The following is a 16,117-nucleotide window of genomic DNA, read 5'->3' as shown; positions in this document are numbered from 1 at the left end:
TTTCCAATATGGCTGTGCCTTTTATATCTCCCCTGGGACAGACGATGGTGCCAGGGGATTTCTCAAGCTACTCACAGCTTGTGCAGAGCACTGAGTGTATCAGGCACTCCTAACGTTTCACACCATCTTACTCAGTTTAAGCCAATTAAAGTCAAATTTTCAATTAAATGTCATTAAGCAATTTGGCTGATGACAATTTGCTTGCCTTTTTTTTTTTCCCATTTGTCTTTTCTGTGGTTTTGGCTGCAATTTGTCAAAAAATGAGAAAGCCGAAATACAGAAACAAAGATTATCCTTCACTTTGAAAGCAGAGGGACTTATAGGGCTTCTGATTGAAGGACAACGATATAGTGGTGGCAACTTACCATCATGGGACTTACCAGCCACACTGACAGATTTACTCTGAAATTTATATTGGAGGGAGGAAAAACTTCAGCAGTAATTTCAGTGGGTTCAGTCCCTAAAAGAGCTGGATAAATAAGTTTTGATTTTCTTGACATTAGTTATTGCACTTCCACCCCTTCTCCGGCATATCTGAGGCCATATTTCCCAACAGATACACAATCCTGGCCCTTGTTTGGTCAGTCACAGCCATCCCTGGCATTGGGGTATGGCCCCTGGTTGCTGCTGAAGAGCTGTGTTGGCATGCTTGGCTCGCAAATAGAGACTCATCACTAAAAATGCCCTTTTATTTTTACAGCTCCTTCAAACATTTAATTGGTGGCCTAGATGACGTTTCCAATAAAGCCTATGAAGATGCAGAAGCAAAAGCAAAGTAAGTGCCTGCTCTTTGTGTTTAATCTTAACCTCGTTTTTATTGATGGTACATCACTGTAATTCAAAAAAATACTCTGCTTTCTCTGAACACAATAATATAAAACAGCTTAAAAAGTAGTGAATCAGGTCAGTGGCAAGAGCCAGGTTGTCTCAGGGTCCATCTTAATCACAGTATTTGATTCCTCAGAAGTACTGGATCTTCAAAAAATTCTCTTAAATAGTTTTAAGGTGAGAAATTACGCATCTTTAAAAGCTCTCGTAGTGAAGGAAATTGTTGAATACATTGATCTGTTTCTTCAGAGGACTGATCTTTCTCAGACATTTTCACAAAGTCAAAACATGTTCTGAGATAAAGAATGGGAAATCGATTTTGTCATTTTTGAATGAATACTAGGGCTACCTTGATGTGAACCAATATATTCATCTAAAGTCCTACTATAAATATTCATTCCTTTCAGAAGTGAGCTGCAGTGTATTGTGATTTTTAAAAAAGTTCAGAAAAAATCCTACTCTGTATTTGTTCTTGATCTAAAATTTGGTTTTAATAAGAAAGCTTTGTTATGTCTGTACTTTGACTGTATACCAACAGTAAAGCTCTTGAAGAGGAACATGTTCTGATTAGAAGAATACTGAATATTAGCCAGTATGATTCAAAGGCAAAAGTTGTTTAAAAGAAAACTGAAGTTGCTCTATACAAAATTATTTTACTTTCTGTCTTCAAAATTATTTTGCTTTTTATCTTTAAAAATAATTTCACTTTCTTTTTCCTTTTTATTTTTTTCCTTACCACAGTAAAAAAGTGGATAAGTGTTTTCTCAAAGTCAAATACTTGGCGTGACTGTTAATAAGAGTTCTGCAGCCATCTAAATTTAAAATTGCTCTTAAGTTATGCATAGTATCTTCTTATTAAACTAGAAGGGTTTGAAGTAGTATATAATAAAAGATATTTGACACAAAATTAGAATCCTTAACTAGATAGTTCATTAAAAATAACTTTTTGTGTGTTGGTTTCAGAAAATAAATATACGTCCCAAGGAACTCCATTTCTTAAAAAAGACTTGCTAATATTGCAGAGTACCCACAAGTTGAAATAGTATATTCTTTTTTATCGTCATTGAGTGATATTTGAAGTACATTTTTAATCATGCTTAATGTATTTTAAGGTACTAGAAGGCACCATAGGGTTGCATTTATTTTAGAACTATATTTCCCTGCTCCAAATCAAATATGTAAGCTTTCTTATTAGAACGTTTACATTCCTTAAAAATGGTGTTGGTATGCGGGAGGCTATCAGCCTTTTTTACCATCCCAGAAAGTATGTATTTTGGGCACAGAATGCAAAGTCAAATAGGGACAGTGCTGTAGCAGCAGATAACTAGGTATTAGATATTATGGATAAATATGTATTATCATATGTATTAACTATAGTACCAGCCGAAAACATGGTATTTCAGTGACAGTATCAGCTTATACAAAGCAGCACAGCTTCAGATAGATAGTCCCAAGTATCTCAGGCAAGTGCTATTATTGTTTTAGATTATTTATTTTGTTTTTTTAGTGTTACTATTTGAATTATATCGATTTCCATTTGAACAAAAGGAAAGAAGAGGTTGTAATGAAACTGGTGATTTTTGCTTTTAGTAATCACAGAAGCTTTTATAAGGTTACACCTCTAGCACCAAGCATAATTTGCAGTAAGGACTCGCCATTCCCCATTTCATAGTCTGTCTTTTCACATCTATGAATTTAAGCTGTATGGAAATGTTTGTGTATACAGATTGTATTGGAGGATTGTATTTTTAGGTTAGTTTTGAGTTTTAGGAGAGGGCTTTCAGGATCCCATGCACTTTATAACATGTCTTGAGGGGACTGCAGCTTTGGACCTGTGTAGAATAAACCCTTCATTTTGGGAATTTCATTTTGACCAGCTGTTGACTTTAACATGTTTTAGCTTTTCTTTATTCCTCTTCTTTTTTTCTAATGCCAAACATTTCATCCCAATGGAAGGGCAAAGTGAAGGATTCCTGGTGATAGAGGAATTGTTCCCCCAAAAGAGAAATCAATTAATTTTGATAACAACTTTTCTATCTGAAAAATCAGAGGCCTGTGCTTTTGTCCTGTCACTTGAGACTGTAGGTGACAGTGACATTGCCCCTTGCATATTGACACTTTGAAAAAGCAGAAGGGATCAGTGCTGACTGACTGGAGAAACATTTAAAAATAGGAATGCTCTTTCTAAAGATACAGCACTTATTAGTCAAATATTTATGTGAGCTCAACTCCTGGAAAGCAAGCGCATGCCTGCAAAAAACGATGAATGGAAGAGATAAAAATGGCAAAGTTACTTGGAGAGTAAAGCATGATGCATTGTAACCTGTTTCAGAAAATTTTGTTGCTCAAGAGTTATTGTTTCTGTATCTCACAAGATAAAACTCCTCTGGCAGAAAAGTCTTCTTGGCACAAATTTTAACCTGAATTACTTTTCAAGCAGTTGTTAATTAGTTCTTTAAGGGTTTATCCTTTCCAAGGGAAAGTTTGTGAAAGGGAGGAACTCGGCACACAAAGTACATTCAGATTTGCTGAGGCTTTACACAAATCACATTAATTCCCCCCCTCCCCCTGCCCCCTTTTTGCAAACTTGTAGCTAGCATCTCATTTTCAGTGCTTGTATGGCAGGTGGCAAAAGGCGTTTGGATGGATAGAAATTTTCTGTATGTCCATGTCTCACTGTATCAGGATGATCCACACAAAGGTCAGATATCCAGCAAATGCTGATTGTGGAGCTCATCAACAACGTGGCCAAAGCCCACTGTGGGTACTCGGTGTTCGCTGGTGTCAGGGAGAGGACCCGCGAGGGCAGTGACTTGTACCATGAGATGTAGTGACAAAGTAAACACAAAGAATATTGTTGTGAGATGTCATTAGTGTCAGAACCTACTTTTCTATGGTGCAGTGGCCATTTTCAGGGCCAAAATGTGTACAGTTTAATATTTCCTTACCAGTTGCGGTCAGTTGAGAAACATGAACTGCAATGGTACGTGTAAAAATATTTACAGAATAGTAGCCAATATATTTTCATCTATATCTACCATATCAAGGTGATTATTAAATTCCTATTAATTTGTAGGCCCCTGTTCAGCAAAAGCACAGATTTAGAATACATCTGTTGCAATGTACCACAACCATGTTCCTGAAGTAGGACTTGGGCCATGGGCAGGAGCTCATTGCATATATGCCTAACAAATTGGTGGCACTGGTGAGTTTTTTAATCTCCATGTTAGAGTGAAATCCTGGGGTCACAGAGCTGGTAGTCCCAGTGCAGGGCATGACTGAGAGGATGTTGGGCAAAAGTTGCAGGGTCGGAAGATCTTTCTATATAGCCTGGAGCCCTTTGGGTCTTGAAAGGGGTGAACTTTTTGTTGGCTTTATCTTTTGGCTAGCTGGTGTTTTCTCCGCTAAGCCTTGAGGTATGATTAGGATGCTCCTAGGACCTGAGAAAATACTTTAGGAATCAAACTACTGTAGACAACTCAGCTATCCCTTCCTGCCTTTGGGCATAGTTTGAAGGAAAGAGCAAGGCCTGCTCAGCTCTTGAAAGCAACAAGAAATACCTATCACCGTTCAAAAATAGTTAAGCTCAGCACAGGGGCTTCCTACACCACTACATGAGGTCTCACAGGGCGACTATGGCCTTAGGTATCTGTATACTGGCTGTGATAGTTGTAGGTGTCTTTTTTCTGCATGTGCATTTTCAGATTGTGTCCTAAATCCCTGGCTCTTGGCCTGCATGAACAGCCAGGATGCCTAACACAAGACTGTGTCAGCACTCTAATGGGAAGGTGCCCAGGAGTCCCTGCCAAGCAGAACTCGAAGAAAGTTGTGTTCTTCAAGAGCTTTGGCCTTCCCTCAAGAGGACACTTCTTTGCCTAGGAAAGCATGTGGGCACCTGGGCTACTGAAGGCAGTGAAATTCAGCATAGTTGTTCATGTGCCCAAACTGAGTCATCTTTGATGCAGCTTTGTGAATTAGTTTCCTGAAATTGAGGCTTTCATCCAAATGGAAGAACCCTTTTTCATCCTCAAGATTACAGAAGTTGTCTTTATAACATGAGCTTACTCCAGCACCAGACTGATTTATTTCTTTATAATTAATACCTTACTACCCAACTGATGCCTGTTTTGGAGACACTTTTCCCTGGTTTTTTGCAAATTTGGGATTGGTAGTTCTCCTTCACATCCATTCTTTGTGCTCAATCTCTTAATTCAGAAGTCATAGAATCATAGAATTGTTAGGGTTGGAAAGGACCTTAAGATCATCTAGTTCCAACCTGCCTGCCATGGGCAGCGACACTTTGCTCTAAACCATGTCACCCAAGGCTCCATCCAACTTGGCCTTGAACACCTCCAGGGATGGAGTATTCACAACTTCCTTGGGCAACCCCTTCCAGTGCCTCACCACTCTCACAGTAGAGTTAATTCCTTATATCCAGTCTAAACTTCTGCTGTTTAAATTTGAACTCATTATTCCTTGTCCTATCACTACAGTCCCTAACGAAGAGTCCCTCTGCAGCATCTTTGTAGGCCCCCTTCAGATTGACTTATCATCTGTGAGACTATATAATTAATATTCTACACTTCAGATGTATTCAGATGAGTTAAATTCATTCACTAATGAATATTACAGTTACATTCTTAACAGAGAAAAGGTGAAGGAGAGAGGCAAATATTTAATTTGCTTCACATTCTGAGAAAACAGGAGTTTCAACAGAACAGCACTTGTGTCCCAGCATCAGGTCCAGCCACATTGGTATTTAGGGCATAAAGGAGCTACCTAAATGAGTAGACACCCGTTTAAGTGTAGATTATTTCCAGATAGAGCCACTACTGCAGTTCTCATAAATTCAAGAGGAAACAGGGATTTCTACTGCAGTTGTCAGTGCCAAGTGAGATGAGGGTTCAGCAAACACTGTTAGCTCCAGGCACATGAACCCCTTTTGCTGATGTCTTCCCTGTCCAGAAACTCCTGAAGTTTATTGCTGCACACTACTTTCACCACGAACAAGGTCATCAGATGAGATCCCCTATAGCTTGGTCCCACTTTTCCATGACATGGCTGTAGCAAAAGAGAGCCTGTCCTGTGGCACAGAGACAAGGATAGCAACAAGGTGGCCCTCACCAAAAAGCTGGAAAAGGGCATCTGCTGGGCTTTGCCTGGCCAAGCAAATCCTATCTACTCAAATGACCAGGGTCCTGCACTCGTTTTTTCCTGTCACATCCAGAATTATCTGCTGATTTTGATCTTCTGCAGTAGTGGGGCTTGAAATTAATTACCCTATCAAAGTCCAGACATGGTGCCTTCATGCTGTTGCTCCAGGCTCTCTGCAGATATAAGCTATTTCGATTGCACGTTTTGCTTCCCCCCTCCCTTCCCCCCATTCCAGCTGTGTTGCAGCTCTGGGGAAATACATCTCAGTACTCACAGACAAAATTGTCCCTTTTTCATAGAACTGGAGAGGAAGTGACCTTTGTGTAGGTATAAGACGCCTTTCCCTTTCATAGCAGTTCTTGCTCCAGATATCCTTCATCTTTACTTGTGCTGAGCTTTAATAAAAAGCTCCATCCAAACATTTTGTTTCACTGGCCAGAGCTGTCCCTTTTTTTTTTCACTTTACACCTCCTCTGTCACTACGTATATTCAAAGCATCCTAGCAGTTTATTGTCATAGTTTTGTTGCAGAGAGTGGTTATTAATATTTTTTTCAGTTTTATATGCATCCTTTGTACATTGCTTTCCCCTTCCACCCTGGTTATAAAGGTGAAATTTACTTTATTCTGAAAAGAAAGGTACAGATATGGCTTTGTGGTTTGAGTAAGTAAGGTGGAAGGGTGCACCATCTTTTTTTCCTTTCATTCAATGTTTACAAAATGGTACTATGTACCACAATGCCTTTTAGGACTAGCTTTTCTGAAGATACCAGCTTCGGAAGTTTTCTGCTCTCAGCAAGTGCTCCCATAGGTGGCTGGAGTGAAGCCTGCTTCTGGCATCTCTTGGTGGCTAGTGTGCTGGTGCCATCTGTTGTCAAAATCTTTCTGCATCCTGTGTGTTGTTTTCTGCAGGATAAAATTGTTGTATCCTCCAGTACATCTAGTTTCTCTTTGACAGTGTGTTTGCAGGAGAAAATATTTCTGAGTGTCCTGTGTGGCTCCTTGGTGGTGTTACTTGGAGGGATACTGCTGGCTCTACATGTGTCTCCTTTCTATACAGCCTTTTCTTTATGAGGTTGTCTGTGAGAGTTATTCTAATAGTTGAAGTTGTCTCTGGGAGTTGAAAACTTACTATACGTGGACAAATCTAAGTATTAGTAAGTAGCACGGATTCAGAGGAATATATGTGTATAGGGAAAAAAACACTGGTGACAAGGACCTGCTGTACCAGACTATTCACCTTTCAGTGGGGTTTTCCTGTGGCTACTTTAAGTCTGGTTCTCCGAATTCAGTGTTAAACTGGGCTTGGGGCACATAAATCATCTTCTGAGGTAGGTCTCCCTCTGTGTCAATTGTTTTGTGAATTAGGGACCATATGGGAACTAGCTTTTGCCTTGGCTATTTGCGGGGCCAGACCTGGGGGAAAACCTCATGAGATAGCAAAGAGAGGGGGGAAAGGCTCCTTAATGCTACCAAAAGCAGCAGATGCGATAGTTTCTTTTAAGCTGTTGAAATAATTAAAATAATTCTATTTGGTGGGTGCTGTGGAGAAGTCACAACTGATCATTGATGGCTGTTGAGTTTGTGTGAGTTTAACTATCTAGCCATTTAGAAAAAATGAAAGCTTAGATGGCATTCTTTGGCCTCTGGTATTCAAAAGCTTTTTTTTCTTTTGGCTGGAGAATTTTGTTTATAACAGAGGTTAGCCTTAAATGATTTGTAGCTTCATCCCGAAGCCACTGGTATTTTGTATCCAAGTCTGGCTATTGAATTTTCTCAACTGCTGTAAAAATAGGTGTTTACTAAGAAAATAAGGTGTCAGAAAACATTTTAAAAGGCCAGAGCCCACCAAGATAACATGGAGGGTGATATCCCTAAATGAAGTTAGTGGAGACTCCTAAATTGTGACTTTCTTTTTTGAAAGTGAATTGCTATTTGCTTGCAGACTTGCATTACTCGTGCAGAGATATGTACTGGGTAGAATTTATGGCTGCTTTCCTCTCAAGAAAATGCACTGTGTAATACACTGTGTCACTTGCAAGGGCTATTTTAAATTAGCTTTTAAAACCAGGTCATTCTTATTTAGGTAATAATCTATATGCTTTCCTGTTGCTAACTTGGCCTTTCAATATGATAATGGGATATGTCAGATGGAAGTGCTAGTGAAAAAAAATCAGTGCCTTTGAAGCAGGATGCTATTATAATATTTTCCTGCATTTGTTTTATAGAATTAGGGCCTGTACTGATGAAATAAAAATGCAGCAGAAAGCTTTCTGGTGATAATGAGTCTCATTCTAAAGGAAACAGAAAAATTTTATGGTGAATGCATCCAGGTGCTTGGCAGTATCAGTTGTACATGGTAGCACTTGATGGAAATGTAAGATTGGCATTTATCTAAATACTTTTTTTAGTAGGTGCTAAAAATACTTTACTAATCCACGTACAGTCATTTAGAGATTCATATAGCACAGTCTGCATAGCTTTAAACAGAAACTTTGGCATCTGTTGGATGGATGAGGCAAAGGTAGCATTAAAACATTGTACCACAGTTTCTGGGCCTATACATTTGTTGTGCAGTGCATTTTTGAGCTGTCCTGAAGATCTATCTAAATAGTTTTGTAAGGATTAAGCCACTGGAAGATGGGCTATTTCTGTCTTGCTTACAACTTTTGGTTTAAATAACAAAAAGGCATTTGAATGGAATCAAACGTATTATAAAACTTTGATCATTCTACTACAGAAAGCTACTGAATTTTGAAACTGCTAGAAATAATTGTGGAATCATCTGGGGCTTTGCAAGTGTGGGAGTTGTCAGCAACTCCTACGAGATCCATTAAGAGTTAGGTCAGACCTCACTTTCATGTCCAAGCATTGTCAAGGGAAGGGAAAAGGGATAATGTAGAGTCAGTGGGAGCTGAAAGGCAAGTATGTGGATGGTGCTGGCACCCAGGGAAGGTTTGGGAGGATGACATCTGGGGTCCAGGAGGGAGGTACCAGGGGAGGAGATGTGGGAACACCATCTCTCCACTTCCAAATTGTTTTTGCAGAGCTGGAAAATGTGTTGCAAAGAAGTTAATTCCCATTCACCCAATAAACTGCCAAGGCTTGGATGTGATAGGAGTAGCTCCAAAGTTTTGAAATGTTGCTGTATGCAGTTGTTTAAACAGGACAGAGAGGAGAAAGAGTGGATGGTGGAGGTCCATATTTCAAAGATGAGTGAATATGAATTGTTTTCTCTGCAAAAGTTAGTAAGTGTGGTAACCCAAAAACTGCACAGCAAAATCAGCTGACCACTGAACAGTAATTGTGTCGAATTCAAAGACAAAATTCAATCACTGAACTGTGAAATGGAAGAAATTAAACCCCACTGTAAGTGAAAAACTCAGAGCAGCCTTAATTCTGAAGTTACTTGTGACACCTCCATCCCACCAGCTGTTGATTCGCCAAAAAAAACCACCCTTTTTTCTTCTTTCCCCTTTTCCCTGTAAATAATACTTAATCAGTTTTACCAAAAGCTCAAATTAGTTTCCACGTATAAATTACAATCTAAATGTAATCCACATTAAACTCGGGATTTCTATAGGCATCTGATCCTTACCTAGTTAACATGAGTGGTATTGGATCACTGCAATATCGACAGTGTTGTGCCACCTATATTGCCAACATTCGGCTGCAAGACTCATTTTGATTTCTCTCAATTTTGCCAGACATTAAGTAGTCAATCAAAGGCAGGCCAAGAGGCACCATAGAAGAGCAAATGATACTGCCAAGATGGGTTTCTGCCTCCATTGCTGCTGGCAGCCAGCTGTGGGACCCGCACAGCAGTCACCTCTTTGTGTGCAATGTTAAGGTGACAACCTGCCACTACAATACTTTACGCTATAACGCTGAGTAAAGGAGGTTTGTTTAAAAAAACCTGATGCTTCCAATGTTTTTGATGGATCCTGAGAAACTGCTGGCATGTGATAATACTATTTTTTAGATTTGCTTGTTTGCAGCACTTAGAGCATCTCAAAGCCCACAGCTAGGCTGTGCACTTATTTATCCTGACTATGCTGTGCTCCACTTACATTCATTTGCCCTTGGCTGCATTTGTTATGTTTTCTCAGTGCCAGCCTGAGTGCTCCATTAAATGATTTGAGAAGTGCTGAGCATTAAATCTTTAAATCATCTGGAAAAAAAAAAGGAAAAGAAAAAAGAAAAACTGTTCTCATTATTTAACTGATCCCACAGCTTTTATGTAGCTATAGCATGGTAAAACATCAAAAATATAGATAACATGAAATTTTGAATATGAGAGAAAGCTCCATGTCTGTAAACCTTTAAAGAGAAGAACAAAGTCTGATCTTGCTATTATACTGGACATTAATGTAAAACTTCCTGGAGGTTTGTAATAGGGCTATTGTAATTTAGTTTCTGATATAAGTTAAAAGGATCTCATTCACTGCTGTATTTAAAATTAATTTTAGTGATGAGAAAGAAGTGTTCCTAGTTCTATCTGCTCAGTGTACCATCACATACAGATGTCTTTGGACTCTGTCTTTAATATCTCTTAGGTTTTCTTCATATTCAGGTATGATTGTCGAGTTTCTCAATAAAAGACATCATATAACAATTTGCTGATAGGAAAGCAAGGTATTAGTCTGATACAATGAGGTTTAAAAAGCATTTGTGGAATTGCAGTTTACTTGGCTGTTGATGATCTATGGTGAATAACTGTGCTGTACCTCCACCCACACCCATCAGTTATACAGGTGTATGTTCAGATCCTTGTACTGGTCTTAGTCTTGGATTAAATCACAAGCTTTGCCAGACTTTGGTGCATTTCCTAATCCTAATCCTGTACACTTTAAGAAGATGTTTTCTAATAAAGGTGTAATTTTTGCATACTGCAATTTTAATGGATAGCTATTCCTATTTCATTTGGAGGCTGTTTCTGTGCAGAAGTGATATCATTCATCTTGGATGGCAAAATGTAATTCTTATTGCTCGAAATTCTTTGAGGAGCCAATAATCAAAAATGGGCTTGCAGCAGGCCAGTAAGTGGCTGTGACTCTTAACATGGAAGAAAATTGCCAAGGGGTCTCTATGGGTGCTGTTTTTGAAAAAAAAAAAAAAGAAAAAGCTAACTACTTGGCTACTTTGAAACATTAAACATCTCCTTAAATTCCCAGAGCTTCCCAGCTTGCTTTCTGATTTCATACACTTAGAGAAATTAATGCCTTTGCCTTAAGTTTAGCTTTGAAAGATGTTTTGTGATCCCATTATCAACCACACAGGTTCCAAATAAGCTATTTGAACAACTTTGTGATAGTTGAATTGTATATTTTACATATGGGTCAGATTTGGACATGTGCTTAGTTGAAGGTATGATCTGCTCGTCAAAAAATAGTGTATCAACAAGCAAATGTGTTTCCAAAGTTCATGTCTTGGTAAAGCAAGACCTTCATGGGACTACTGCTGCTTCAAATGTGCCTTTGTTAAGTAACAACGCTGACAATAATAATAACAACAACAATAATAATAACTTTCATGTTTTATGGTTGCATCCTTTGCAAAGAGTAAAGTCCTGCAAGACTGAGTGCTGGGAGCAACCTTCCTCTGGTTATAGACCATGCTCAGCACTTCACAAAGTCCCCTCTAAAATGAAATATAACTGAATTCTTTTCTTCCAATCAACTAAACCAAAACTCTGGTATCCTAAACCTCTTTGAAGTGAAATTGTTAAATTTAGAAACAAAATTAAGAGTATTTTCTCTTCTTTATATATGTGTTTCAACCTCTCTACTTTTTTTAAAGAAGGCAGATTTTTATCATTGCCTTGTTATCCAGGACAGCTACCACCAGTTGCTCCTGGAAATGGAAAAAAATATTCAGACTTATTAGGAGAGGAATAGAAAATATAGAGGCTGGGGAAAAAAGCAGTCCTGTACCTTCTATTTCCTAACGTAGTGTATAAAGGTTGGTGATGAGTTTATAAGGGCATGTACAGAGGTAGGAGTCTCTTGAGTGAAGATCCTTTTATAGTGAGTCTCTTTCAATGGCTTCAAGCATTTTGCAATATTATTTTGAACAGAGCTGGGGAAAGAAATTCAAATGCTTCTTTGACCTTCAGCATCTCTTATGCCATGTAACAGGGAAGCCAAACATAAAAAGATGAGCTATAGGGTCCATATCACTCAGGAAGTCAACAGGAGCCACTAATAATGAATTCCCCTTTCAAGTCAGTGAATGTTGGATGCCACAGTTTGGCTTGAAAAAAAAGAAATCATACTCATCTGAGCTATTTTAAAGCTTTCCTAATTTTTCTGTAAGTTTTAGTGGATTGAACTGCTTAGAAGAGGAACACTTCTAGCACACAGCATCACTCCTACTGATGGGGCTCAGGAGGACTGGGGCTCTGTCACTCTTTTGGATACAGCACAATGAGGGTGCTTAAGCACCAATGGGATATTTGTATATGGGTGCTTGAAAGTGTCTTTAATAAAAATTACTTCATTTGCATATACTTGATCATATTTTATTAGGGACTTCTAAAACTTATTCAAAGCTTGAAATAATTTAAGTCACATTAGTATCTCTCTCCAATTTTCAATGACCTTGTTATGTTGTGAAGAATCCTACTATCATATTGGCAGCTCACCAGGGCAATCAAATTGTTAATTTTCCTGAAGTCCTGCATCTTTAAGAAACTCCTTTCTCTGTATTTTTGAAGCTAGTTCTGTCAAAATAACCCAGGAATGCATTCAAAATACATCAACTTCTTCAAAAGCATTAAGAAAGTGCCTGAACTAGTGTTTACTCAGAAAAACATTTTTACAATGGAGGCATTTTTTCAGAGAACTTCAGTTTATACGCCAATATTAATTTAAAATTGCAAAGTCCACCTTACAAGGTCCTAATCCCCTGTGAAATTAGTGCTTGTTGCTCCATTCCCACACTGCAGAGCTGCAGTCTCAATAGATGAGAATCGATAGCTTTGAGGCAGTTGGGGGATTCAGTATGAGATCTGCAGATGAGGAAAAAGTATTTTGCTTGCTCAAAAAATGAATAATTTAAAAAATGACTCAATTTCAGAAAGTGGTATCAACCTGCTAATACTCAGCACTTGATGACTTCAGTCTGTAAAATTTATATGCCTTGTATTTATTTGATAAGGTGTAGCATTATCTAGCTTTTCCTTTAGAAAGGAACCCATACCCAGTGCCTGTTTGTCATATTTATATGTCTAATAAAATGTAAAACTGCCAGCTTAGACCTGTTCATTTGTATTTTACGCATTTGCTCTTTACTCTGTTTCTATGGGAACCTGGGCTGTTACAACAATAGAGAATAGAGATGAAGTGAGGTCTTCAAAAACATAACTGTTTCTCTGCTGTATTGCCAGTATGGTATACCAGGCACAAACACACTTAGAGCAAAAAAAAAATGGGAAGGGAAATAATCAGGGCAAATTAAAGGCAAGAAAGTTGTTGGTAAATGAGTTTCCTCTTTCCAGAAACATCTTTATTGTTTGGGGTTTTTTTTTAATGCTTTTTGCTTCGAAAATCTATGTATGATGCTTAAAAGTTAGGTTTACATTTTCTGAGGAGGAGATAATGGTTTGCATTGCTTCCCTTATAGCTGTTTTAATGCAAAGTGCTCCATTGCAAACAAAAATAAAAAAAAATCCCTATCAGGAGTAATTAATTACAGCTCATAAGTTGGAAACGTTATGTTCATATGCAATTCCATACATTTTGTAGAGAAACATGTTCTAGTTTGTATATTAGAGTGTATCATTTAGTGTCCGCTGCTTCCATATCTGCCAGTGAATCAAGGTGAGCAATGTAGATGAGCTGAAATAATTATTAGGAAATAATTAGCAAAAACTCCTTAAGGATATTTCTTGTGGCACCATGGTGTGTATACGAATTCCTTACACCATGTTTGCATTTGAATCTAACTTGGAAGAATATGAATGTATGCTTTGAATACAGAGTGTCTAAGGCTATGCTAAAAATATAAAGATAATTTTTACATCTTTCAATAGGTCTAGATTTAAAAAACTGTGGATTTGGAAAACTTTGCAAGGATATACACAAACAAAAAGGCTTTTGAAACAGTGGGATTTGGTAGAGCTAATACCAGCAAGACTTATACTGATATTTCAGGAGCTGTTGCTCCTGAAACATACTATTCATTTGTTCTAATGTTCATATGCATCAAGGTGGATGTTCACAGCCGTGTTCCTGAATATGTAGAAATGTCTCTCAGCAGCAAGATATTCCTTGCAGAATCAACTGAAACAAGAGCACCCTTTAGGATGCTAAGTAATATTATCTTCAGGCTATTTTTTTTCTCACAAATGCTTATTCTTAAGGCCAAGTAGGCCTGTTCAGGACCATCTGGTCTATAAGCTCTCTCCAGAACCCATGTTTCCCTGATGTGAGAGAAGCAAGCTGATGTGCTTGAGATAACTTTGCTTTTCACAGATGGCTTTTCATCTCACTTGTACCTTCTGTGAAGTTGTTTTGAGTTGGTATTGATGAGTCAGGTTAGTAAGTTGTAATGTGAGATGAACTTGTGTGTCTTCCCCTACTCCCACTGTTTGGGTCTGGAAAGAACAAGGTCACTAAAACCCTTTAATTTCTCAGTAGTGTTGAATGATGAATAATCCTAGGCAAATTGCTTTTCTCTGTCCTTTGGCTTCCTGATCTGAAAAAGGGTATTTAAAATCTATTAATCAAACACACTACATCAGAAATTAGTAGTTATATCATCTCCACAGTTCCATGTTACAGCTTCAGGATATGTGTCAGTGCCTGTGCTTCCTGGTCACTTTGCTCTTGTAGTAAAGCAATTTTAAAATTATCTTTCAAAATAATGTTCAAAAGGGGAGTGGTGAGCACCTGACCTTTTAAAACAGCATCTAGAAATAGTTTTTTAGCCATGCCAGGAAGTTGTTTTTGTGGGTCTTTCTTTTCAGGCATCTCTTTATAGTTGATGTTAACCCTAGATAGATAGATAGACAGATATAGATATAGATATATTGTCCTTTGGCCATGAGATTTCCTTTTCAGTCATTATCAAAGATGGGCCAAATTGTCTGGGTTTTGGTTTGGGTTTTTTTTTTTTTGTTGGGTTTTTTTTCAGTGAGAGAACTTTAATTCTTCCCTTTTCCTGGGAAAATCAGTGTCACTTGATGCTGTAAAATCCCAGGATTATACAGGTGTGACTTTCTGTCCTTGGTATTGATGTGTTCTACAGCCTCCTGAAACATCCTTTTGGGCTTTGAAGTGTCTTTTAATTGTTCCAAAAGAAGAAAACTAAACAGCAACTGGATTCACTTCCCTTTTGCTACATAGGTAGTTTTAAGGCTTTATGTTCTGTACATGTTTGTTGAAGCAACCTGGTCCTTCTGGTGCTGCACATCCCTATGGTGGGAGAGTACTGAGGCTTATGGCAGAACCTTGTTGTATCCCCTGGTCTCAGGGGAGGTGTTCTCTTCCCACGTCCACTGAGAGCTTTGGACCTTTCCAGTGGCCTATAGTTTTACTAAAGACGTAGCCTATAGTTTTACTAAAGATGTAGCCTATTCAATTCATGGGTGCTCAGTGAGCCTAAGAGGAGCAGAGATCTTTTTATTGGTGATAAGGACTTGAGAGGCTGGGGAAGAGTAGCTTGCTGGTATCCACTATGGGCTAGGATATTCTTGGGGATCTCAGAGGGACTCCACTGAGTGTAGATGACTTCAAGCTGGCAGGATTGGTAAATCTGACCTACCACTGTGTAGCATCAAATCTCAGATCAGTAGGTGGAACGGAAGAGGTGATTCCATGAAGACATTGACTGAGGACCCAGACAGCAGATTTAACCCTATTGTTGTGGTAGCTCCTGAAACAAGATCTGGACTGCCGATTCAGATGACAGGAAGCCTCTTGACCCCTGTAATAACCAGAGGATCTCTACTGCAGCCACCACAGGAAAAACTGAATGAGGAAAGCTGCAATGATCTCAAACCTCTGCTTTTGAATTCGGGGAAGTCCCCTGCTGTGCATTGCCTGATCATTTGGTCTACTGGACACCTGACTTTTTGGCTTATGGGGGAAGCATAATCCCTCCAGTCCATCACTACTGACTCTCATGTACTTCCGA

The 16,117-nt window shown here is 38.6% G+C and overlaps 1 protein-coding gene across 2 annotated transcripts in view; it reads left to right on the top strand.

Annotated features, from left to right (window-relative positions):
* Positions 1–16,117, top strand: part of PRKG1 (protein kinase cGMP-dependent 1) — a 479,219-nt gene that overhangs the window by 409,317 nt on the left and 53,785 nt on the right. For both annotated transcript variants that reach the window (XM_013130233.3, XM_005153712.4), the window contains exon 9: positions 701–775. In XM_013130233.3, the coding sequence (XP_012985687.1) occupies positions 701–775 (75 nt within the window). The remainder of the gene's footprint in view (positions 1–700; positions 776–16,117) is intronic.

Source organism: Melopsittacus undulatus, chromosome 4, assembly GCF_012275295.1.
Source record: "Melopsittacus undulatus isolate bMelUnd1 chromosome 4, bMelUnd1.mat.Z, whole genome shotgun sequence".
In the NCBI taxonomy this organism is placed as follows: domain Eukaryota; kingdom Metazoa; phylum Chordata; class Aves; order Psittaciformes; family Psittaculidae; genus Melopsittacus; species Melopsittacus undulatus.
This window is presented reverse-complemented; position numbering and strand designations above follow the sequence as displayed.